At 39.4% G+C, this 27,493-nt stretch overlaps 1 protein-coding gene across 2 annotated transcripts in view; it reads right to left on the bottom strand.

Annotated features, from left to right (window-relative positions):
* Window positions 1-17,370, bottom strand: part of FNTA (farnesyltransferase, CAAX box, subunit alpha) — a 34,441-nt gene extending 17,071 nt beyond the window's left edge. The window contains exons 1-3 of one of the 2 annotated variants that reach the window (XR_013966415.1): window positions 17,134-17,358; window positions 14,678-14,763; window positions 2,700-2,814 (exon numbers count right to left, since the gene is read on the bottom strand). Coding sequence is in view for 1 of the 2 variants with exons in the window: in XM_080796726.1 (XP_080652852.1) it covers window positions 2,700-2,814; window positions 14,678-14,763; window positions 17,134-17,333 (401 nt within the window). In the remaining variant the exon portion in view is untranslated. Of the gene's footprint in view, window positions 1-2,699; window positions 2,815-14,677; window positions 14,764-17,133 lie in introns of both variants that reach the window. The other variant, XM_080796726.1, reaches the window with a different exon arrangement.
* Window positions 17,371-27,493: the final 10,123 nt, after the last annotated feature.

The following is a 27,493-nucleotide window of genomic DNA, read 5'->3' as shown; positions in this document are numbered from 1 at the left end:
ATTGAGGCAACTCTAGGTGGGCTCCTTAGGTAGCTCCTGGTCATCAGGAAGACCAAACCTTGATCAGAAGCTTGGAATTATCAGTTCCACCTCTAGTTGTCTAGACAGAAGAGAGAGGCTAGAAACAGAGTTAATAATTGATCATGCCTACACGAGGGACCCTCCATAGCATCCCAGTACTAGGGGTTTGCAGTGTCAAGGTGGGTAAACCTATTCATATTCTGGGAGAGGACATACCCTCCAATGAGGGCAAAAGATCCTGAGCTTGGGACCCTCCCAGACCTTGCCCTATATATTTCTTTATCCGGCTGTTCATTTGTATCCTTTTATCACATCCTTTAATAGACTGGTAAACATAAGTAACAGTTTTCCTGAGTTCTGTGAGCCACTCTAGCAAATTTGCAGAACCCGAGGAAGGGGTCCTGGGAACCTCTGACCTATAGGTTAGAAGCTAGGTGACAACTGGATTTGCAACTAGCATCTGAAATAGGGGGCAGTCTTGTGGGACTGAGCTCTTAACCAGTGGGATCTGATGTTAACTCAATGTCAGGTAGTTAGACAATGTCAGGTAGTTAGACTATGTCAGGCAGACAGTGTCAGAACTGAGTTAAACTGTAGGACACACAGCTAGTATCAGAGAGAACTGCTTGGTAGGGGAAAAACCCACAGCTGTGTGGTGACCAGAAATGTCAGAAGTGAAGTATTCTGTGTGAAAGTAAAGGAAAGGAAGATAACTGTGGTTTTTTATAAAAACGTGGCAAGACACGAGTGGCTTTATTCTCTGGAAAAATCTGAAGTAGAAAGGAGTACCAGACACAAGAGGAATACAAGGTGAGGAAAAGGACCAGAAACTGGGAAATTAAAAACACTGATATACTAAACTGCTGAGAATCCCCACCACAACCAATCTTTCCCTGCCTGACCCCAAGAACTGTGGCAGCCAAACACATACTCCTCAGGCAACAATCAGACGACTCTTCTTTGGAGCAACAAATTAACCACAAGAAAAGATCTAGAATTGCTGATGTGAAGATTTCACACAAAACAGCCACATCTCCACTCACTAACCTCACAGTGAAGCTCACCAGTTGACAAGTCCTGACACAAACAGAGCTTCCAATCAGGATTTTTCCTGCTCTATCTTAAGTTTGAAAGGAGAATCAAGGATTTGAAAAAAATATTTACATGAAAGAAAGAGACCAAACAAACACACAGAGAAATGAAAATACATCACACACCTATGAAATAAAAGACAAGATGCTATTAAAAAATATTCAGGGGGTGCCTGGGTGGCTCGGTGGGTTAAAGCCTCTGCCTTCGGCTCAGGTCATGATTCCAGGGTGCTGGGATCGAGCCCCGCATCAGGCTCTCTGCTCAGCAGGGAGCCTGCTTACCCCTCTCTCTCTGCCTGCCTCTCTGCCTACTTGTGATCTCTGCCTCTCAAATAAATAAATAAAATCTTAAAAAAAAAAAATTCAGGAAACAGAAAAGAGCTTTGGAAAGTAGAAATTTTTCAGTGCAGATAGAAATCAGAAGATAAAGCTGAAGAAATATCTCAAACATAAATGAAAGAACAAAGAAATGAAAGTAAGAAAAAGCAATTAAAAGGTACCACATACGACTTAAAAAAAAAAGCATTCCAGAAAGAGAAAAAAACGGGGAAAGAGAAAAGGAATTATCAAGGACATAAAAAAATTCTTTGGACTTATTAAAAAGATTTGAACAAAATAACAGGAGTGTTCTCAATAGCAGCTAAAGGAAATGGAAAAGCAGTTTTAAAATTCTGAAGCAAAATGATTTCTAATATAGAATTCTACTAGTAAAGTTGAGAAGAGACTAACAATGCTTTTCAATATATCAAATCTCACAAATGATTTCCCACACATCCTTTTATGAGTTCTCTTCTACTGAAGGATGTGGTCGATAAAATGAGAGAGTAAATCAAGAAAGAGAAAGAGGTCAGGTAAGGAGACAGGGGATCAAAAGCATGAAAGAGCTGGAGACTAAATGTGCAGTGCCCACACTGGTGAAGAAGAAAAAAAGAAGTTGAAGGACTACCTGTTGTGTTCAGCAGTAACGACATATTTTATTTTTTTTTTATTTTTTTTTTTCTTAAATATTTTATTTATTTATTTGTCAGAGAGAGAGAGAGGGAGAGAGAGAGAGTGAGCACAGGCAGACAGAGTGGCAGGCAGAGGCAGAGGGAGAAGCAGGCTCCCTGCTGAGCAAGGAGCCCGATGTGGGACTTGATCCCAGGACGCTGGGATCATGACCTGAGCTGAAGGCAGCCGCTTAACCAACTGAGCCACCCAGGCGTCCCAGTAACGACATATTTTAGACATATCAGAGAGCCTGGGAGACAAATTACTTACTGGCACAAAGAAAACGAAACTAAACAACAACAAAAAGGCAATCTGTTAAAAGGAATGTACTCTGAAATACTACAAAATGTGGGTTAGCATATTTAGAATATATAGGTTATCTTGGGAAAAAGTAATTAAGAGTTCTTACCTCTGGGGAGGGGACCCTGGTAGTGAAAAGGAAGGGGACAGAGGATGGCATTTTTCATTCAGTCTCTGACTTTTAAACTCACAGTGTGAATTATTACTATGATGACAAAGTTTAGTTAAGAAAAAGAGCCACCTGAACTAAAACATTAGACATTTAAACAGGGAATATTAATGGTAAGTAGTACTTACCACACTGTATAATTGGCTGCATTTAACTCAATAGCATCTCTGGTTAGTTTAAAAGCTCGTTCACTTCTTTCATCACGCTGCAGAACAGCCCGGAAATAATCATAAACATCTCTAACTGGGGACAGAGCATACACCTGTATTAGGACTATCTTTCTTGTTTAAACTTAGCACTATAATACAAAATGCTGTTATATCTTATGAGGAAGGATATTGAATTTATATCATTTATAACAATAAGCAAAGGAAAGTCAAATGACTGTGTGAATGCCACCCTGAGAATGCTTTAGTGTCACAACCACAATATATGGATAACTATGCTTCCTGCTTATATATGTACAGGGGCTCATGCCAGGCTCCAAATCTCTGAAAGACGTTATGCATTAAAGTAAAATTAAGAGTGCATATATTCAAATATATTCACTTACCTGGTTTTCCCACATTGTATTTTGATCAGTTTTATAACTGAAAAAGCAATGTACACAATGGTAGAAAACTCAAACCCTACAAAAGGTTTACACTAAATTTCCATCTAACTAAATTCCCAGTCCTTCTCCAAAGAAGCAACCACTGTTAACTGAGTCTACTGTTATCCTTCCAAATATATGTTCTAAACATATCCTCCAATTTTTTTACACAAATGAGATAACATCGGGGGGGCATGGCTGACTCAGTCAGTAGAGCATGCAACTCTTGATCTTGGGGTTTTAAGTTCAACCCTCACGTTGGATGTAAAGATTACTTAAAAACAAAATCTGCACAAAGATTAAAAAAATAAATGAGATCACATCATACTCTATGTTCTGGGCCTTGCTTTTTTCTCTCACACATTATTAAAGGTAGTGCAAAACTTGCATACTCATTGACTCAACGATTATAGTTGCAGGAAGTTTTCTTACAAATATACTTCCATATGTACCCAAAGCATCCAAAGAAATTTACTGGAGTATTTGGTTACATAAACAAAATTTTAAAGGCTGGTCTGATGGTAAAGGGTTAATCAGAACTTAGTAACATCAGCGTCAATGAAGTTGGTATACACCCCATCCCTTGATAAATTTGACTGGCTTAGAAAAAAGGAAATGAAAATTGGAAACAAATGATAAAGAATGAGCTAAGTCCATTATGGTACACCCATACAATGACATACTACCCAGTTGTTAGTATTGAGGCTGCTCTGGTATGCATAGATACGGAGTAACTGCTAAGACTGTTAAGTGAAAAAAGTAAGGTGCAGAGCAGCATGCTATTCACGTAGTTAAAAATACATGCTTATGGGCACCTGGGTGGCTCAGTGGGTTAGGGCCTCTGCCTTTGGCTCAGGTCATGATCCCCGGGTCCTGGGATCGAGCCCCACATCAGGCTCTCTGCGGAGAGCCTGTTTCCTCCTCTCTCTCCCTGCCTGCCTCTCTGCCTACTTGTGATCTCTGTCTGTCAAATAAATAAAAAAAAAAAATATATATATATGCTTATTGGGTGCCTGGGTGACTCAGTTGGTTAAGCAACTGCCTTCAGCTCAGGTCATGATCCCGGGGCTCCAGGGTCGAGTTCCACATTGGGCTCCCACCTCCACAGGGAGTCTGCTTCTCCCTCTGACCTTCTCCCCTCTCATGGTCTCTTTCACTGTCTCTCTCAAATAAATAAATAACAATCTTTAAAAAAAATAGATTTATTTACAAATATACTGAGGAACAGGGATGACAAGACATAATTTTCTTTTCTTTTTTTTTTAAAGGTTTTATTTATTTATTTGACAGAGATCACAAGTAGGCAGAGAGGCAGGCAGAGAGAGAGGGGTAAGCAGGCTCCCTGCCGAGCAGAGAGCCCGATGTGGGGCTCGATCCCAGGACCCTGGGATCATGACGTGAGCCGAAAGCAGAGGCTTTAACCCACTGAGCCACCCAGGCGCCCCGACAAGACATAATTTTCAACTGCATTCCATTACAAAGTTTTACCATATTTCTCCAATAGCTGCAGAGCATTTCACTGTATAGTACTCAAATTTTATCTAGCTTGTCTCCTATAAATGAATGTTTCATTCTTTTGCCGTCCTGAATATAAACTGTATGCCATCCTGAGTATCACTGTGTGCACATGTGCAAATTCAGCATATCTACAGGATAAATTCCTACAAACAGAATTACTGCATCAAGGTGATGTGCACTGTTGATGCTGACAGGTTTTGCCAAATTAAAGATCTGATCAATATACATATATTCCCTCCAAGAATGTCTGAATAACCCATTTTTCTACATCCTCACTGACAATATTAAAATTTTTCATCTTTGCCAATCTCTTAACTGAAGAAACTTAGACTGTGGCAAATAGCAACCTGTTCTATTCCCATTTTCCACAAGACAAACTGAGGCTGAGAGAGATCAACAAGTTCACACTGGGTCAGTGTTCCTTGCAGAGAGAAGTTAAACCCAAATCTAGGGGTGCCTGGTTGGCTTAGTTAATAGGGCATGTGATTCTTGATGTTGGGGTTTTGAGTTTGAGACCCTCGTTGGGTACAGAGATTGCTTAAAATGAAAAAAATAAGTTAAACCCAAATCTAGTCTGACATCAACGACCATGCCACTAATCACAATGAACTAGTATATACTGCAGCTGAAATGCCCTCATAACACAGTACAGATTCAGGCAGAAAACAGATTATGGCCCAAGGCAGACTATGAAAAAAGACATGTGCTAAACATTCCTCAATACTTCTTTTTTCTACAACTAAAAATGTATGTGGACATGCTATTTTTCTTAGAGTATACAATTTTCCAGCTACTGACAGTTTAAAAACTTTTAATAGGTATGTATGGAAACCATGTCAAAATATCCTAGTTTACCTAACCATTCTGTTACTATTGGCAATGTGGATTGTTTCCAATTTTGCTATATAAAAATCACTGCTTTAAGCTTCCAATGACTTTGTATTAAAAATTTTCTTAATTACATATATAATGCATATATATGTATTTACATGTACATATATTGTTTCCTTAGAAACAGCTTAGTTTTAACTGTTTTCTGAAACAGTGCAGAAAACATGAACAATTACAGCTCTTTACAATTCTGAGACATAAAATGGTTACCTACTTCTAAACATTATCTTTTAAAATCTTAATTTAAATCATATCAGAATAAAATTAGGAAGAACATAAGTGGCAAATAACTATTAAACATTATGCAGTCATTAAGAACCAAGCTCCCAAATAATTTTCAAGTTACAACAAAATGCTTAGAACACACATACAATGTATGTATGTTTATATATATACATAACTACACATATAAACCATATACACATCCACATATAGGTAGCATAAAACCAACTTTATGGAAACATCGTAACAGACGAGTGGAAGACTATATACCAAATATTAACAGTGGTTATTTCACTCTCTCTCTCTTTTTTTTTAAATAAAGATTTTATTTGCTTATTTGATACAGAGAGATCACAAATAGAGAGGCAGAGAGAAAGGGGGAAGCAGGCTCCCTGCTGAGCAGAGCCCTATGCGGGGCTCGATCCCAGGACTCTGGGATCGTGACCTGAGCCGAAGGCAGAGGCTATAACCCACTGAGCCACTCAGGCGCTCCTCGCTCTCTCTTTTTTAAAACTGGTGACTTTTGGGGCGCCTGGGTGGCTCAGTGGGTTAAAGCCTCTGCCTTCGGCTCAGGTCATGATCCCAGGGTCCTGGGATGGAGCCCCGCATCAGGCTCTCTGCTCAGCAGGGAGCCTGTTTCCTCCTCTCTCTCTGCCTGCCTCTCGGCCTACTTGTGATCTCTGCCTGTCAAATAAATAAATAAAATCTTTAAAAAAAAAACCAACTGGTGACTTTTACTGCATCATCAAGAATATTTTTTCTGGGGCAGCACCTGGGTGGCTCAGTCATTAGGCATCTGCCCTAGGCTCGGGTCATGATCCCACGGTCCTGGGTTCAAGCCCCACATTAGCTCCTTGCTCAGCGGGAAGCCTGCTTCTCCCTCTCCCCCTCCCCCTGCTTCTGTACCCTCTCTCGCTCTCTATCAAACACATAAAATCTTTAAAAAAAAAAAAACAGAATATTCTTTTTCTAAAAAAGTTTTTACTTGTTAACATATAGTTTAATGTTAGTTTCAGGTGTACAATACAGTGAGTCATCACTTTCATTATTCATCTGGGGCTCATCACAATCACACTTCTTAATCCCCATCACCTATTTCACCACCCCCACCTCCCCTCTGGTAACCACCAATTTGTTCTCTATAGTTAATAGTTTCTTGGTTTGTCTCTTTTTTCCCTTTGCTCATTTGTTTTCTTAAATTCCACATACGAGTGAAATCATATGGTGTTTGTCTTTTTCTGACTTATTTCACTTAGCACTACACTCGTTAGCTCCAAGTCGTTGCAAAGGCAAATTTCATTACTTTTTATGGCTCAGTAATATTCCATTTTATATATACCTCATCATCTTTCCACTCATCAGTGGATGGGCACTTGAACTGCTTCCATAACTTGCCTACTGTAGATAATGCTGGTATAAGCATCAGGGTGCACATATCCCTTTGATTAGTATTTTTGTATTCTCTGGATAAATACCTACTAGTGCAAGTGCTGGATCGTAGGGTAGTACTTTTTTTTTTTTTGAGGAAGCTCTATGCTGTTTTCCAGAGTGGCTGCACCAGTTTGCATTCCCACCAATTGTGCCAGAGGGTTCCCCTTTCTCTACATCCTTGCCAACACTTGGTATTTCTTGTGTTGCTGATTTTAGCCATTCTGACAGGTGTGAGGTACTATCTCATTGCAGTTCTTATGACTTTTGTTTTTATGTGCACAAGCAGGAGCGGGGGAGGGGGGGCAGAGGGAGCAGCAGACTCCCCACTGAGCAGGGAGCCCAATGCAGGACTCCATACCTGATATCCTGATATCCTGACCTGACTTAACTGACTGAGTCTCCCAGGTGCCCTATCTCATGGCAGTTTTAATTTGTATTTCCCTGATAAGTGATGGTGAGCATCTTGTCTGTTGGTCATCTGTCTTCTCTGGAAAAATGTATATTCATGTCTTCTGTCCATTTTTTAATTGGATTATGTGCTTTCTTGGTTCTTTATTTATATATATATATATATATATATATATATATACACATATATATATTTTTAAGATTCTATTTATTTATTTGACAGAGAGAGACACAGCAAGAGAGGGAACACAAGAAGGGGGAGTGGGAAAAGGAGAGGGAGAAGCAGGCTTCCCGTGGGGCAGGGAGCCTGACGCAGGGCTCTATCCCAGGACTCTGGGACTATGACCCGAGCTGAAGGCAGTCACTTAACCAACTGAGCCACCCAGGTGCCCCAAGTTCTTGATCTATTTTGGATACTAATCCTTTATCAGGTATGTCATTTGCAAATATTTTCTCCCATTCCATAGGTTGGCTGCCTTTTAATTTTATTGACTGTTTCCTTCACTGTGCAGAAGCTTTTTATTTTGATGAAGACCCAATAATTTATTTCTGCTTTTGTTTCCCTTGTCTCTGGGGATGTATCTAGAAAGAACTTGCTATGGCCAAAGTTACTGCCTGTGTTCTCTTCTGGATTTTTATGGTTCCAGGTCTCACATTTAGGTCTTTAATCTACTTTGAATTTATTTTTGTGAAGGGTGTAGGAAGGTAGTCCATTTTTTCCAACATCCTTTGTTGAAGAGACTTCTTTTTCCCATTGCATAGTCTTTCCTGCTTTGTTGAAGATTAGCTGACCATATAATTGCGGGTTCGTTTCAGGGTTTTGTATTCTATTCCACTGCTCTATGTGTCTATTTTTGTACCAGTACCATACTATTTTGTCCTTTCTTTTTTGCTGTTTGTTGTTCCTTTTCCCTCTGTTTAGAGTATGTGCATGCATGCCAGAGCAAGGGTGGGGAGGGTAAAGGGAGAGGGAGAGAATATGTGCCTGCATGGTCCGCCAGGGGTGGGGAGGGTATAGAGAGAGAGAATGAATTTTTAAGCAGGCTCCACATCCAGCCCGGAACCTCATGAGGGGCTCCATCTCACAACCCTGAGATCATTACCTGAGCCCGAAATCAAGAGTCAGACACTTAACTGACTCAGCCACCCAGGTGCCCCAGTACCATACTATTTGGTTACTACAGCTTTGTAATATAACTTGAAGTCTGGAATTGTGATGCCTCCAAGCTTTGCTTTTCTTTTTCAAGACTGCTTTGGCTATATGGGGTCTTCTGCGGTTTCATACAAATTTTAGGATTGTTTTAGCTCTGTGAAAAATGCTGTTGGTATTCTGACAAGGAGTGCATTAAATGTGTAGATTGCCTTGGGTAGTATAGACATTTTAACAATATTTGTTCTTCCAATTCATGAGCATGGAATGTCTTTCCATTTCTTTGTCATCTTCAACTTCTTTCATCAGTGGGTTTTTTTTTTTTTTTTTTTGAGAGAGAGTGGGGATAGGTTGTGGGGGGAGAGGCTTCATGCCCAGTGCAGAGCCTAACACAAGGCTCAATCTCACAAACCTGAGATCACAACCAGAGCTGAAATCAAGAGTTTCACACTTAACTGACTGAGCCACCCAGGCACCCTTCATCAGTGTTTACAGCTTCCAGAGTACAGGTCTCTCACCTCTTTGGTTAGAGGTATTCCTACGTATCTTACTGTTTTGGGCGCAATTGTAAATGGGACTGATTCCTTAATTTCTCTTTCTGCTGCTTCATCACTGGTGTATAAGAACGCAACAGATTTCTGTATGTTGATTTTGTATCCAGCAACTCTACTGAACTTATTAGTTTTAGCAGTTTTTTGGTGGTCTTTCAGGTTTTCTATATATAATATGTCATTTACAAATAATGAAAATTTTACTTGTTCCTTGCTGATTTGGATGCTTTTTATTTCTTTTTTCTGTCTGATTGCTGTGGCTAGGGCTTCTGTACCATGTTGAATAAAGGTGGTGAGAGCAGACATCCCTGCTTTGTTCTTAATTTGTAGAAGAAAAGCTCTCAAGAGTTTTTCCCCAACAAGGATGATATTAGCTATGGATTTTTCATATACGGCCTTTATTATACTGAGGTACGTACGTTCTCTCTAAACCTACTTTGTTGAGTGTAACAGTGGCTATTTCTTGACGGTAAGAGTCTTCTTTTGATTTTAACATCCTCAAAATTTTATTTTCTTTCTTTTTTTTTTTTAAAGATTTTATTTACTCATTTGACAGAGATCACAAGTAGGCAGAGAGGCAGGTAGAGAGAGAGAGGAGGAAAGAGGCTCTCTGCAGAGCAGAAAGCCCGATGCAGGGCCCGATCCCAGGACCCTGAGATCATGACCTGAGCCAAAGGCAGAGGCTTAACCTACTGAACCACCCAGGTGCCCCATCCTCAAAATTTTCTAAGATGAGCATGTATTACTTCAAAAAATATTTTTAATTAAAAAGAATATATATTCCATACAAACATCATAAACAATACAAAAGTACATGAACTTTCTTCCCTCACTCCAATGCCACTCCTCAATGCACTGGATTTCTATCAAGGGTAATGGTTGTTACCAGATATTTTTCTAAGTGTATGTATACATATACATTACATATATAAAAAATATATATATATAGTTTTGTTGTTTTAAATTTTTTAATTTATTTCTTTAAGTAATCTTTATGCCCAACAGGGGTCTTAAACTCACAATTCCGAGATCAAGCGTTGCATGCTTTGCTGACTGAGCCAGCCAGGCACCCACTGTTCATTTTTTTGTTTTGTTTTAAAGATTTTATTTATTTATTTGACAGACAGAGATCACAAGCAGGCAGAGAGGCAGACAGAGGAGGTGGGGGAAGAAGGCTCCCTGCAGAGCAGAGAGCCCGATGTGGGGCTCGATCCCAGGACCCTGAGATCATGACCCGAGCTGAAGGCAGAGGCTTAAACCACTGAGCCACCCAGGTGCCCCCCATTGTTCATTTTTAATGAAATTGGTGTAACAGTTTTCATACTGCTTTCCTTGTTGGCATTCTCCTCCTCAATGGTATGTTCTTCCATGCTAACATATACACATTGACATCACTCTTTTTCCACTATTCCATATAAAGAACACAGCATAATTTACATGTGAATGCTATTTTTTTTCCAGAATTCTACAAGTGGGAACAGAATACTCAGCCTTACAGTTATATACGTCAGGCTGACAGGCTCATAAATTAATCTGGGATTATATAAATAGAATTTTATATTCATTAGATTTTTTCTGTAGTTTTCAATATTAAAATATTCTTTTAACTAAAAATTACACATTTGATATACTGTCATACTCAAAGTTTCTAAAACTTATATGGCTTTTTAAACTCAGCATTGTTTCTGAGATCTCTCCATGCTATAAAAGATCTAGATTCTCTTAATGGTTACCTAGTTTTCAACTGTATGATAATGATACACTTGTATTCATCTTCCAAAACATAGATATATATGTGGCTTCCAACATTTTGCTTTTTTAAAAAATGCTGCAAATTATAAGAGTTAACATATATAGTGCTTACTCTGAGCCAGACACTGTTCTATTATTTTATATATATAATTTATTCTCTCTCAAAAGTACTGGCCCTTGAATTACATGGGTTTGAACTGCACAGGTCCACCTCTATGCAGATTTTTTGGATACAGTATAGTGCCATATTTTTCTTATGAAAATTTTAAGAGCTTTTTTTTTTTTTAATTTTTTTTTATTTGACAGAGAGAGGGAGCCTGATGTGGGGCTTGATCTTAGGACCCTGGGATCATGACCTGAGCTGAAGGCAGATACTTAACCAACTGAGGCACCCAGGTGCCCTGATTTTTTAACTAAATTCTACCCTCATAAGGGGCTTGAACTCATGACCCCTAGTTCAAGAGTCACATGCTCCAGACGCCCGAGTGGCTCAGTCAGTTAAGCCGCTGCCTTCGACTCAGGTCATGATCCCAGGTCATGATCCCATGATCCCATGATCCTCAGGTCATGACTCAGGTCATGATCCCAGGTCATGATCCCATGATCCCTTCGACTCAGGTCTCGATCCCTGGGATTGAGTTCCGCATCGGGCTTCTTGCTCCACAGGGAGCCTGCTTCTCTCTCCACCTCTGCCTGCCACTCTGCCTGCTTGTGTGCGCGTGCTCTCTGACAAATAAAAAAAAAAAGTCATATGGTCTACTGACTGAACCAGTCAGGTGCCCTTCCTTATGATTTTCTTAGTAACATTTTCTTTTTCTCTCACATAGTTTAAGAATACAGTGTATAATACATTTAACATACAAAATATGTGTTAATTGACTATTTATGTTATTACAGTAAGACTTCCAGCAACAGCAGGCTATTAGTAATTAAACTTCTGAGGAGTCAAAAGTTACACATGGATTTTCAACTAAGCAGGAAGGGGGAGGTCAGTACCCCTAATCGTCATGTTATTCAAGGGTCAACTATAGTTACTATTATTATCCTCATTTTATAGAGGAGGAAATAAAGGTATAGAGAGGTTAAATAGTTCATCCAAGGTTATAGTGCCAGTAAAATGGTAAAGTTAGAATTTAAACCAGTTGATCTGTCTCTAAAGTGTGTATTCTTAACCTCCTAGTATGTCTTCTGACATATGCCAGAGTGTACCCAGAATGTATCAACGGATGCAGTATTTCAAGGTTGTATGATAGGAGTATTTTCCAATTTTACTAAATTAAACCAAACCCCAAAATGGCTAAACATAAAAATTACTATCTGAAATGTATGGATCTGTTCATATACCTTAATACCTGATATCGTAAGATAGTTTTAATTTTTACCACTTAATGCATGGTTGGGAAATAACATTCCCATTTTATTTGTATATCTTTCATTCCTAATGATAATAGAAACCTCCCCCTCTAAAAGCCAATTGAATTTTCTCTACTGTAAACTACTAGTTCATGTACCCTTTTGTCTATTTTTTTGTTTGCCTGTTTCCTTAACCTTCAGTAGGAATTTCTTATAAAGTTCTGAACATCAATCCCGTCTCATATGGTGCATCTTTTCCCATATTACTGCTTCCCTTTTAACTTGTTCATGGGTGTCTTCTGTTGTACAGATTTTAAATTTTGATATATTCATCTATGAATTTTTGGTTGATAGGTCATATTTCTCTATCTTTTCCTTTATGGTTTCTAATCTATATGTAAGAATTTTATATGTTAATCTTTTCACCCTGCAAAAAAAAAGGTTTTTATTAAATTACTGAACCCCAAGAGAAATGTATGATTGTATCAGTTTCTCCAACATCTTTGTTATAGGTACCTAATGAATCTGAAAGTGGTTTTCATCTCTCTGATCAGTAGTGAGGTTGAATACCTCTTCAGATATTTCTTTCTTTCCTTTTTTTTAGATTTATTTATTGATTTATTTATTTTTGCAAGAGAGAGAGAGAAAGAGAGAGAGAGCATGAGTGTGGAGAGGGGCAGAGGGAGAAACAGACTCCCCACTGAGCAGGAAGCCTGATGTGGGGCTGGATCCCAGGACCTCATGTCCCAAGCTGAAGCCAGACACTCAACCAACTGAGCCACCTAGGCACCCAGACATTTCTATTTCTAGTGAATTATCTCTCCATATCATCTCTCTTCATAGTGTAAAAGTTCTGTATTTTAATGCAGTTATATCTTCTGATCTTTTCCTTAATTCTGAATTTTACATCTTGTCTAATTATACCTTCTTCATCAAAAGAAAGAGAGATTATTCCCTTGCTCCTTATATATTTACAGTTGTGTTTTAGAGCTTTAACTTAGGGGTGGCTTGGTGGCTCAGTTAGTTAAGCATCTGCCTTTGGCTCAGGTCATGATCCCAGGGTTCTGGGATGGAGCCCCGCAACAGGCTCCCTGCTGGGTGGGAAGCCTGCTTCTCCTTCTCCCACTCCCCCAGTTTGTATTCCCTCTCTCTCTGTCAAATAAATAAAATCTTAAAAAAAAATAGAACTTTAATTCATCTGTAATTTATTTTCATGTAAGACATGAGATAAGGATATAATTTTGCTTATATCCAAATGCACGGACAACTGCTGCAAAACCAATTTGATTAATCCATCTTTTCATACAAGTATAAGATGTCCTTTTTATCACATATTAAGTTCCTATCTATACTAATCTATTTTTAGATTTCTTATTAATCTATTTATTTCTGCACCAGTTCCACATGTTATTTTTAGTAGTACATTTTTATATTCAGTAAGTCAAAGCTTCATACCATCATCCTTCCTTTTCAAACATTTCTTGGCATTACTTCACAACCAAAACAATAAACTCTTTTTGTTTAAAAAAAAAAAAAAAAAAAGGAATGATCTTGGGTAACAAAGCTTTAACTGAAATGTGTACATAACACACACACACGCACACACACCCACAGAGGAGGTTTGAGGATTATGGTGCCACCACAAGCAACAGAAATCAGAATATATATATACACACATAAAACACAAAGCTAGCGTTCCATTTTACTCACGTACCCCTTCTTAGAAGAACAACTAACAATAAACATTTGCAATGACCTTCAATTTACAAAGCATTTTCATTCACATTCATTATGAAAGAATGATACTTTGTCAAAGAAAATAATCCACTCATTTTAATACCAGTAATTGTATTCTGACTGAGCCTAACACTTCATTGCTGAAAGATATTTCAAAATGCACAAGTTTCAGCAACCAGTTTATTCTACATCAAACAGTAACTCGTTTATGTTGTATCTTTTGTACAGATTAAACAATAAACGAAAAGTACAATCACAAGTACCTATTACATATTATAATGTAGCATTCATTACTTATACTTAGAATATGTCCATTCTTTGGACAAAATAAAAGCTTTAACCATGAAAAGGAATGATTAAAAAACAAGTATTAGCTTATCTTAAGTCATTTAGATCTTTATTAGGCAAAAATCTGTCATCTACCTAACCATGTAACTGTCAATTTCAACTCTGCTATTAAGTTTAACTTATAGACCTTTTCCTAATAAAAAATAAACTTACATTTTTCACTGTAAATGATCTGGACCACTGGATTGGGGCCATCATTCTGCGGTACTGGATCTATATCAGCCCATTCTGCTCTGTCCCTGAAATATATATACTTTTTCAGTGACTGTATTCAAATACATAAGAAAAAGAACTCCAGTGTTTTTAAAATTACCAACAACTACACTTCTATTAATATTAGTAACTTATAAATATTTTAATGTAATCATGGTTGGATTCTTCATGATCAAGTTTTGCCATTTTGCCTTACATCTTAAACTTTTAAAGTATCATAAAAATAAAATGAATAATCTGCCCATTAAAATAAGTTAATAAATCAATAGTTCTCAAATTTAAAGTTTTTATGTAAGTGGAGAAACTTGCTTTGCAGTAAGTACAGAATATTTTAAATTAGAAATCTATTTAATTAATTGGTCTAGTAAGACTTTTTGGAGTTAGCATTTTAAAAAAATTGAGTAAAAATTTACTAGGAACTGACATTTTAAAATCAAAGTAAGCATTATTATTAGTTCACTATACTGAGAGGTGGTCCAGGTGGTCTTTAGAGAGCAGGCTCTGGAATCTAATAACTGTGGGTTAGAATGTAGGCTCTACCACTTATCACCTGTGTGACCTTGAGAAAGTTACTTAATCTCTATGGGCCTCAGTTTCTTCATTTATAAAATGGAGATGATATTACTAACCAACCTTAGAAGGCTGTTTTGAGGATTAAATAGATAATATGTTAAGCATATAAATGTGTATAATAATAAGCACATACATAGTAAATATATTACATATATATACTAATATATTAGTATACAGTATATAATCAATATATGAAACAATATTACTATACGCTTAAATATTTATGCCATATGTTATAAATACAGCATATAATAAATGCATATAGGGGCACCTAGGTGGCTCAGTGGGTTAAAGCCTCTGCCTTCAGCTCAGGTCATGATCCCAGGGTCCTGGGATGGAGCCCCGCATCCCGCTCTCTGCTCAGCAGGGAGCCCACTTCCTCTTCTCTTTCTGCCTGTCTCTCTGCCTACTAGTGATCTCTGTCAAATAAGTAAATGAAAAAAAAAATCTTAAAAAAAAATAAATGCATATCATAAGCATTCAATGAATACTATTTCTCATTATCATTGCTAAAATAACATAGTGGCACCAATAGGTGCCTATAGACATTTCTGTGCAAAATGCCTAATATGACTAAATTTGTTTTAACCACTCTTTTATTTATATTATTTTCCTTTCACCCGTCTTTTAATTCTGTACCCCGATCAGCTATTGACAGCAAAGATTCTATGGCATCCAGACAATCCTTAAGTTGTGTCCACTATATCAGAAGAAATACAAGGGAAACAATTACCTGAGGTGTGAGACCTAGAGCCTGGGGCAGTAGCATGAAAAAGGTAAGGCTGTCATATAGTCAGTGAAAAATCAGACCTAGCCAACTGAAGCAGCTGAATATTTTACAATTCAGAGAGGAGGTGTGAGGATTATGGGACTACCACAGCCAAATTAAATGTGTAAAACAACTCCAATAACAAAATCTGGATAGTGACTTTCACTCATTCATAAAATCAAGGAAGGCAAATAAGCTATCTAATGGGTTTACCTAGAACTACATAAGAAAAAATAAAACAAAAGAAAAATAAGATACAAGCATTTCTCAATTGTCTTTGCAAGTTCAACTGGAGATAAGGAACTTCTAGGAGTGAGACTCGGGAGAAAAAGCAAGAAAGTTACAAAGTACCCAACTCTGCTTACTATATACCACTTCTATTATATACGAGGTGATGTAACGATGGATTACAGAGTTTAACAAATACCTTTTCGGTCTTACAGCTTAAATTCGGCGCCTGCCTGGTGGTAGGCGCTAAAATATTTAAAGAAATGCTAAATGTAAATGTCCTAGCCCTTAAAGATCTTATACTAGCTCTGTCCCCTTTAACAGAATCAACCAGGGGAAGCCCTTACACCTTGTTTTTAAAAGGAGCAAATCTGGACCTTATTTATATTTAAATCTTACTTCCTGCCCGGCTATTAAACAGCCCCCAAACCCTTCGGTACTCAGTCCGATTATCGGGCTTAGAGCTGTGGGAGCATGAACGAGAGCGGGAGATTTCTTAAATTCCTGAATCACACCTAAACAGCCTAAGAGAGTGCTGTCCAGCGTGTTGCGGTTTCTACGCTGTCTGACGTCTGGCCACCCCTGTCTCTCGGCGACAGCGCTGGCCCCGGCAAACAGCAGCCCCGGAAAGAGCGCAAGGGCGCCGAGCGGGCCTTGACCCCGCCGAGCGCGCCCCCTCCACCCCGGCCAGCCGGACAAGGAAGCGGCGGAAACTTCGGCCGGACACGCCGAGGTCAGGGGAGCCGACCCGGAACCGCCGGCCGGGGGGAGCACCCGCCTTCGGGAGGAAGGGCCTCGGGCGCGGCGGCCCTGCTGTGGGCGTTACCTGTACAGGACATAGGTGGGTGAGTCCAGGCTCAGGAACCCGTCGTCCATAGGGGACGCCACCGCTTCTCCGGGCTCAGCCGCCATAGCTTCTTCCTGCTGCTGCTGGGGCGGCGGAGGGTGCGGCTGGGGCGGTGGCGGCTCCGGCTGACCGGACTCGCTGCCCTGCGCAGCCTCCCCAACCCCCTCAGTGGCGGCCATCTCGCCTCGGTCCGCAGCGGAGGTGGCGGCGGCAGCCCCGCCCCCCACGGGCCCGCCCCTCGCTCCCTCCCACACCCCCGCGGCGGCCCACTTCCGGTTTTTCTCCCTGCCTACCATAGAGATGCAGACTAGAGAGACCCGGGCGGAGCCCCAGCCCTGGAGGTCTGAGATGGGTACCTGGCCTCCGTGGAGGGGATGACGCTGTCCCTAAGGACTCCAGATTTCCCGCGCGTCATCCCGTGTGGGGACCTTTCCGAATACTTGTAGTTGATGCTTCGGAACGTATTGTTTTTGTTAGATCCCCTCGCTATGGAGATGGTTCTCTGTTCTCTTGGACAGTGCCTTAGACGCAGTGGATAAAACGCAGGTGACCCACAGCTGAAGACCCAGCTCCTCCCCCTCGACCCAGTCTAGGGAACTGGCCTCCAGGGCTCCATATTAATCTTTTAAGGGCCTTTATGTTTCTTGGGCACATTTTTCCTTTGGATGGTGAGTTTATGCCAGAGAATTTAATACAGGGCTTTTGTCTTTCGAAATTAAAACCCTGGGGCGCCTCGGTGGCTCAGTTGGTTAAGGCACTGCCTTCGGCTCAGGTCATGATCCCCGAGTCCTGGGATTGAGTCCCGCCTCGGGCTCCCAGCTCCGTGGGGAGTCTGCTTCTCCCTCTGACCTTCTCCTCTCTCATGCTCTCCCTCACTCTAATTAATTAATTAATTAATTAATATCCTAATTATACAAATACTATTGTGTATGATACAGAAAAGGCAAACATTTAACAACTGTTCACTACCTATTATGTAGCTGGCTCACAGGAGTGTAAAATAAAGTCTCTGTGGTCACGAAGTTTACATTGTAATGAAGGGCAATAGAAAATTTCACCCTAAAATATATCGGTATTCAGGACATGTCACTCCAAAATATGCTGCTTTGGTATACTGATTATTTCTGAGCCGTAGGCACTTGAAAAACAGCATATGACGGGAGAAGCTTTATCTGAGCTCCCTTTATCTGCCTAAAGACAGATTCTCTAGAAGAAACTGAATTGTCTTAAACCCCACAGTAGAAGTGGAGACCACACCCAGACAAATTTTGTCAAACTGTCCTATCTTGGGGTACCTGGGTGGCTCAGTCATTTAAGCCACTGCCTTAGGCCAAGGTGATGATCCCAGGGTCTTGGGATTGAACCCCATATCAGGCTCCTGCTCAGCGGGGAGCTTGTTTCTCCCCTGCCTGCCCTTACCCCTTCTTGCGCATGCTCTCTCTCTCTCTCTCTCACACTCGCTCTGTGTCAAATAAATAAATCAAATCTTAAAAAAAAACAAACTTGTCCTATCTACTATCTATTCTTCTAAGGGCCCATTCTTCTTTCCTAAAAATTATGTATTCTCTGGAGAGGCAGGCCTACATTGCCACTTCCCTTTCCCTATTAAAATGGTATTTAAGACTGAATTCTAAGCAACCCCAGTGAATTGCTAATTTTTTCCTAAGTATCTTCCATGTATATGTGAGGCATACATGTTAGTAAATCTGTTTTTCTCTTATTAATCTTTTATTGCAAGGGTCACAGCCAAGAACTCAGAAGGGTAGAGGGAGAATTAATTTTCACCCTCTATAATAGGAAGGCTTATCTGGGGTCTATTTGTTATTGTTCTTGTTGTTGTTATTATTATTAGTATTATAACAGAGAGTGTGTGAGTGCAGGAGTGGGAGGAGAGGGCAACAGAGACAGAGAGAGAGAGTGAGAGAGAACTAAGACCGGGTTTAACCCTTTGTCATATATTGTTGACCTGATATGATTAGTCTCATTCATGCCATTTTGTTCTGTGTTTTCTGTATCATGTTTTCTTGTTTTATCTTTCTGTGTTTCTTTTCAGCCCTGACCGAATTTGTGTGTTCCTTCTTCTCTACCGGTTTGAAAGTTAGGCACCCATTTCTATAAATTTATGAACATATGATTTATTTAATGAACATATTCAAACTTTTTTAAAGAAAGGGAGTGCGGGTGAGGGGCAGAGGGAGAGAGAGAGAATCTTAAGCAGTCTCCAAACCCAGCTTGGAGCCCCACGTGGGGCTCCATCTCACAGCCCTGAGATCATGACCTGAGTCAAAATCAAGAGCAGGGCGCTAAACCGACTGAGCCACCCAGGTGCCTTGCTGGGGGCTGTTTGAGCAAAGACATGAAAGTGGAAAATGCATGCCATGTAGCGTAGATAGGGAGTGCATACTCACTGTGTTCTTGTTTCAGAAAGGATGCCGGTATCACTGAAGTCCTGAGAGTGAGGGGAAAGAATTGGTAGGTGATAAGGTTAAAGAAAAAGCCAGGGGCCATGGTAAGAATTTGAGATCTCTGCAGGGGGTGGGGGGCGGTAAGACAGTCATAACATAAAATTTATCCTTTTAATAATTTTTTAAATAATTTTTTCTTGAAGATTTTATTCATTTATTTGACAGAGATCACAAGTTTTAAGTAAATTTAATAATTTTATTTATTATTTAATTATTTTTAAAATTTATATATTTATAAATTTATAAAATTATTTATTAATTTAAATAATTTTTAATAATTTTTAAGTGGGGGCGCCTGGGTGGCTCGGTGGGTTAAAGCCTCTGCCTTCGGCTCAAGTCATGATCCCAGGGTCCTGGGATTGAGCCCCGAATCGGGCTCTCTGCTCAGCGGGGAGCCTGCTTCCTCCTCTCCCTTTGCCTGCCTCTCTGCCTACTTGTGATCTCTGCCTGTCAAATAAATGAATAAAATCTTAAAAAATATATAAAAAATTAAAAAAAAATAATGTTTAAGTGTACTGTTCAGTGGCATTAAGTATGTTCCCATCTTTGTGCAACAAAGATGCATCCATCTCCAGAATTTTGCATCTTTCCAAACTGAGACTCTGTACTTCCTAAATAACTCCCCATTCCCTCTGCTAAGAAGAAAACCACATGAGCGCCTGGTGGTTCAGTTGGTACAGCATGCGATTCTTGATCTCACGGTTGTGAGTTCGAGCCCCATGTTGGATGTAGAGATTACTTAAAAATAATTTTTTTTTAAAAAAGGAAAAGAATGGGGCACCTGGGTGGCTCAGTGGGTTAAAGCCTCTGCCTTCGGCTCAGGTCATGATCCCAGGGTCCTAGGATCGAGCCCCGCATCGGGCTCTCTGCTCCGTGGAGAGCCTGCTTTCTCCTCTCTCTCTGCCTGCCTCTCTGCCTACTTGTGATCTCTGTCTGTCAAATAAATAAATAAAATCTTAAAAAAATAAAATAAAATAAAATAAAATAAAATAAAAAAGGAAAAGAAAACCAGAAGCCCCAAATGGAACCACTTATGTTAAGAGCCCCACATCAGCAAGCCAAGACTTAATACCTAACCTAACTGAAGTTTTAGCCTCTCTGCACAACCCCTCACCCGACCAGGAACATAACCTCTGACTAGTCAACATGGAATTTACTGGTCAGCACTAGGAAATTCACTGACAGATCCCCTCTGTTCCCCTCAGGAGGGCGACCATGCCTAAAACAATGGATTCTTTGCTAGTTTCCTTTTTTAATGCCCCTTCTCTACCTTTAAAAACCTTTCCTTTTCTACAGCTTGACTGAGCTCCCCCTACTTCGTAGATGGGATGCTGCCCAATTCATGACTCAATTAATAAAGTCAGATTTTTAAATTTTACTTGGTTGGATATTTGTCATTGAACACCTTTTCCCTTTAGGCCCTGGTAACCAGATTCTGCTTTATCTCTATGAAGTTGACTAATTTGGGTACTTCATGGAAGTGCAATATTACAGTATTTGTCCTTTTGTAATTGGCTTATGTTGCTTCACATAATGTCCTCCAGGTTCCTCGTGTGTTAGAATAGCCTTTTTAAAGGCTGAATAATATTTCACTGGTATGTATATGCCACATTTTGTTATCTGTCTGTTAATGAACACTTGGGTTGTTTCTACCTTTTGGGTGTTGTGAATAATGAAATATCTGTTAGAATTCCTGTTTTCACTCTTCTGGATATAGACCCGGAAATGGGACAAGTGCTTGATCTTTTGGTCATTCTAAATATAATTTATCACCAGAGATCCTAATTTCACTGGTTTAGAGTGAGGCCTTGGCAATGGTATATTTTAAGAGCTCCCCATGTAACTCTAACATGCAGCCCAGGTTGAAGGTTTCTGCTGTAGTCAGTCCATGGTGCAGCCTGCTGCTTTGCCATCAGGTCTCCTAAAAATACTAAGGTGTCATAACTGCTGGGGAGCCAGGTCTAGGCAGGGTTGGTTAGCAATCAGTATGGTCATGTTAAATATGTAAATCAAGCAATCAAAAAAAATTTTTAAATATATTACCTTTAAAAATATAAATAAACCACAATATGTGTGTAAATAAAACTACTTATCAATTGATGTAAGTTGTAGTGCAAATTGTTCTTCAATTTTTAACAGCTTTATTGATAAATATTTTAAATATCACAAAATTTACCTCTTTCATGAGTATAATTCTTCATCAATTAATTTTTTATTTTTAGGAATTACTGATATGAGTTTTTCATTGATATAGCTGATATTAACGACATAATGTTACTAATTTGATTGCACTCTTCCAGAGATTTCCCCAGAAGCCTGATAGTTATTAGGTGCCTAGGGATTGTGTTAAATGCCTGAGATTTCAACTCCCCCCAGTGCTCTTTAGGCTACATCATTTTCCTCTCAGCTACAATCAGAAAGGATGATACCTTCAGGATATTGATTGTACTTCCAGAGCTAGTACCTGGAAACTGTGAGCTAGAGAGAGGGGGAGAAAGGAGGAGGGAGGGATAGGAGAGGTAAAGTAGATAATAATTAATTAATCTCGGTTGCCAGAACTTGGAGCGTGTCTTTGTCTTTTGGCTGCTTTGCCCCACCACCAAGAAAGGACCACTTGCGGCTGCACCCAGCCTAGTCAAGACATAGTCATACAAGACAGAAAGGAAATGATTGAGTGGGGGGTCCAGTTATTAAGTGAGCCACAGACACAAGTCCGTGGAATGATATCCTGAAAGTGCTGAAAGAAAACATCTGCTAACATAGAATTCTACATCTAGTAAAAATAGTCTTCAAGAAAGCAAAAGAACATTTTTAAGTTTTTTTTTTTTTTTTTTTATTTATTCACTTGATAGACAGAGATCATGAGTAGGCAGAGAGGCAGGCAGAGAGAGAGAGAGGAGGAAGCAGGCTCCCCGCAGAGCAGAGAGCCCGATGTGGGGCTCGATCCCAGGACCCCGAGATCACAACCTGAGCCGAAGGCAGAAGCTTAACCCACTGAGCCACCCAGGTGCCCCCAAAAGAACATTTTTAAATAAATGAACACTAAATGGTTTGATGCTAGCATACCCTCAAAAGAAGGATCATCTAAAGCATGTACTTTAGACAGAAGGAAAATATCCTCAGATGGGAAAATCAGAGATGCAGAAAAGAAAGAAGATCAAAGAAAATGGTTAACTATGTGGATAACCTAAATGATAATGGATGATATAAAAATCACACTGCTAACGGCTTACGCAGTTTACAAATGTATGGAATTAAAATGTATGCAACCAGTAGCATAAAAGTTGGTTAAGGGGTCAACAGACTCTCTTAAAGTCCTTATGTTTCCCCTGGGAAGGATAAATGTATTTACTTCCTGCATCTCTGACTTTTCCATCTGACAATTTGTCAATTTGTCGAACCAAAAAGCAAAACAAAAAGGGGCACCTATGTGACTCAGTCGACTAAGCCTCTGACTCTCGGTTTCAGCTCAAGTTGTTATCTCCTGGGTCATGGGATGGAGCCCTGCGTCAGACATCCCACTCAATGGGGAGCCTATTTCAGATTCTCTTCCTCTGCTCCCGCCCCCCACCACAGACGTTCTGGAACTCTCTCACTCAAGTGTAAAAAAAAAAAAAAAATTTTTTTTTTAAAGACCAAATAAGCAAACCACCATCTCATCGACAGGTTGATTGGGATTGTAATACATCTATAGATCTATAGATCAATTTTGGATAATGACAACTGTATTAAATCTCTAATCTTTAAACACGATATATCTTGGTTTAGTTAGGTTTTTAGATCTCTCATGAAATTTTATTGCTTTTTTGAAAGTTTTATAGATTTTCTGTACTTTGTTGAATATAGAGTTGTCTTTTCTGTTTCTGGTATACAGGAGTAAAATTAACTTTTATATCCAGTCACTTTGCTAACTTCCATTAATTTTAATACTTTAGCTGAAGCAATTAAGAATGCGATACTGGTACAGAAATAGACGAATAAAGTAATGAATACAATAGGGAACTCACAAAGAGATCTGTGAATATATATGGATACTTGAGATTTGACAAAGCCTCCATTGCAAGGAGTGAAAAAAGGAGATTGTTCTGAATCATGGTGCTGAGACAATTAGGCATCTATATAGAAAAAAAACAAAACAAAACAAACCTGTATCCCTACCCCACACTATATAGACTTCAGTGTGAGAGGCAAGAGATAAAGGTCTTAGATGACAAATAGGATGAAATCTTCAGGCTTTAGGGTCAGGAAAAAATTCTTAAACAATACATGATATCATAATAATATAAGAAAAAAGAATAAATCTGATTATGTTAAAATTAAGAACTTCTTCTTCATCAAAATATACCATTAAGAGAATGAAAGAAATCACAAAGGGCTTAAACCCAAAATAGGTATTAGATTCCCACAAATAAAAATACAGATAACTTTAAATAGAAAATTGATTTGAACAGATTCTGCACAGAACAGGAAACCCAAATGGCAAATAAATATAAGACAAGGTGATCAATTTCATTAATAATCAGGAAAATGCAAATTTAAAACATTTTTATATACCACTATCCACCCACTAGACTGGCAAGAATGAAAATTTCAATTCCAAATGACTATTCTAATTTGGAAAATAGTTTGGCATGACATAGGAAAGTTGAAGATACATATTTTTATAATCCAGTAATTCTACTCTTAGGTATATACCCCAGAGAAATGTGTACTCCCGTGCATCAGAACACATGAGCAATGTTAGCAAAAACATTGTGTATAATAGCCACAAACTGGAAACAACAAAAATGCTCAGCAAGAGTACGATGTGTATTGTCATAACTATGTCTTTCTAGAAAATTACATAAAAACTATGCTGCATTAAAAACAAATTTCTGGGTGCCTGGGTGGCTCAGTGGGTTAAAGCCTCTGCCTTCGGCTCGGGTCATGATCTCAGGGTCCTGGGGTTGAACCCCGCATTGGGCTCTCTGCTCAGCGGGGAGCCTGCTTCCCTTCTTCTCTCTCTGCCTGCCTCTTTACCTGCTTGTGATCTCTGTCAAATAAATAAATAAAATCTTAAAAATAAATTAAAAATTAAAAATAAAAATGATTTTCTGGAGGCACCTGTCTGGCTCAGTCAATAGAGCATGAGACTCTTGGTCTGGGGGTCATGAGTTCAAGTCCCACATTGAGTATAGAGCTTACATAAAAGAATCAAAATAAAAAACCAATTTTCTGTGACTGAAGAAAGCTGTAACTCATCTTTCTATAAGGGCTTTGTGAAATTTTGAGAGAAGAAAGACAACTTCAGTTTCCTCAAGGCAGCTTGCTTCTATCTGAGCATTCTGGAAGGAACTGTTAAAATATATTGCCAAATATAATTTGTAGGCCTGTTTTCTCCATAAAAAGGGAGAGTTTTTAATGATTGCCTGATATTCCTTTTAGATACTGTATGTAATACTCAATCATTTGTCCATTGTTGGATATTTAACATAATTTTTCACTGCTGTATTTCATGCAGTAACTATCTTCATATTAATAAACATGATCTAACAAGCATTCATTTTGTGACCCCTATGGGCCAGTTACTGTTCTCAACAACAATGAAAAGAAATAAAAAATTTTAAAAAACCCTCTGTTCTTAAGGTACAAAGAAGATAAACGTGTAATATTAATTGAAGATTGTTAATGACAAATACTAATGAAACTAGGCAAGAAAGAGATGTAGAAAGTGTCCACAGTAGTGAGTTACTACTGATGTTGACAGGGAAGCCCTCATTTTGTAAGCGACATTTAAATACAGATTTGAGGGTGATAAAAGAGTGTATCAATGTAAATGTCTGTAGACACTGAGGACAGTGTTCATGATCTCGGAGGCCAGTGGAGTGGAGGGGAGTGGTTCAAGGGTAGGGTTCTAGGTGATGAAGTCAGAGAGTTAAGGCAGAACAGATGTAGGGCCTTATGGAATTTGGGCTTTTACTCTAGTAAGATGGAAAGTCATTGAAGGATTTTGAGTAGTGGAGTGACATAACTTGTGCTTTTACAGGTCACTGTCTTCTGTGTTGAGAAAGGATTATCTTTCATCCATTCAAAATACAGTAGCATGGAAGGGCAAAGTAGAAGCAGGGACAACCAGAGACAAGGCCACTGCAGTAATCCAGGGGACACAGTGACTTAGAATAGGGTGGGAATAGTGAAAGTGGTGAGATAGAACCCAGTGCCCTGGGACAGAGTCCTGCATGGGCCTCCCTGCTCAGCAGGGAGTCTGCTTCTCCTCTCCCTCTGCCCCTCCCTCCCTGTGCTCTCTAATAAATAGAATCTTAAAAAAAAAAAAAATCAGCCAGAGTAAAAAGATACACTACTTACAGAGCAAATGTGAATGATGGCAAATTTTTTTTTACGATTTTATTTTTTGTTTGGGATGGGGGTATAGGGGGAGAGCACAAGCAGAGGGAGTGACAGGCAGAGGAAGAAGCAGGCTCTTGGCTGAGCAAGGAGCCAGATGTTGCAGGACTTGATCCCAGGACTCTGGGATCATGACCTGAGCCAGAGGCAGACATTTACTGGACTGAGTTACCCAGGCGTCCTGCATGATTACAGATTCTTACTGGAAGCTGCAGCAGGTAGCCTCTAAGACAGCTCCTAACGACCCAACCTGGTATTCAGGCCCTTGCATAATCCCTCCCGTTGAATGTGGGCTGGACCTCATGACTAGCTTCTTATGACTAATTACGGCAAAAGGATGGGATGAATGTCCCATCAGATTACAAAACTGTAGGGGTACCTGGGTGGCTCAGTTGCTTAAGCAGCTGCCTTCAGCTCAGGTCATGAGCCCGGGATCCTGGGATTGAGCCCGTGTTGGGACTCCCTGCTCTTCTCCTTCCTCCTTCTGCAACTTCCCATGCTTGTGCACTCCTGCATGTGCACGCACTCTCTCTCTCTCTCTCTCTCAAATAAATTAAAAAGAAAAAAAAAAGAAAGCTTGTAGATTACAAGACTGACTTCCAACAAGTTTACCTCCCTCCCCACACCTTTATGTCTGTCAGAGGCCTCATTCTGAGGGTCGCAAACTTGCATGCTGTGAGCTGTGCTACGGAAAGCTACATGTGGCAAGAAACTGATGTCTCTGGCCAATAGAAAACAAGACCTAATGCCTACTAACAGCTGTGAGTAAACCGGAAAGTAGGTTGTCCCCCAGTCCAGCTTTGAGATTACTACAGGCCCAGCATGTACCTGGACTGCAGCCTTGTGAGAGACCTTGGCCAGAAGCACCCACTAGGCTGCACCTGCATTCCTGAACCACAGAAACTGTGAGATAATAAATGTCTGTTGTTTTATGCTGCTTTGAATTATTTTGGGTAAATTTGGTATGTATCAATTTATAACTAACATAGAAAAATTGGAAGTAAAGTGAGACAACTTCTTTAAACTTAAAGAAAATACCCATTGAAAATTTCATGAAAAAATGGCAGTAAGGTAGACTTCCTCAGATATACGAAAGCTGAAATGATTCATCAGCAGCAGCCTTTTGGTACCAGAAATGTTGATGGACATTTGGCAAGTGGAAGGAAATGATTTAAAACAGAATTTTGAAAAAAAAAATTAAAAAAAAAACAGAATTTTGGGTCTACACAAAAGATAGGAGGACACCACAAATTTTAACTATATTGGAAAATAGACCCTTTTTTCTTATACAATTCTCTTTAAAAAATAATTTGCTGCTTAAGGCAAAAATAACAATGTATGGTGGACTTATAACAAATGTAGAATTAAAATATAGTAGCATAACAGCTGGGAAGGATGAGATGGAAGTACACTGATGAAGTTTCTTATGCTATACTTGAAGGAGTACAATATCACTTGAAATTAAACTGTGTTAAGAAGTATACCATAAA

The sequence above is a fragment of the Martes martes genome (assembly GCF_963455335.1).
Source record: "Martes martes genome assembly, chromosome: 2".
NCBI lineage: Eukaryota > Metazoa > Chordata > Mammalia > Carnivora > Mustelidae > Martes > Martes martes.
Note: the sequence above shows the minus strand (reverse complement) of the source record. Positions and strands in the feature narration are given on the sequence as shown.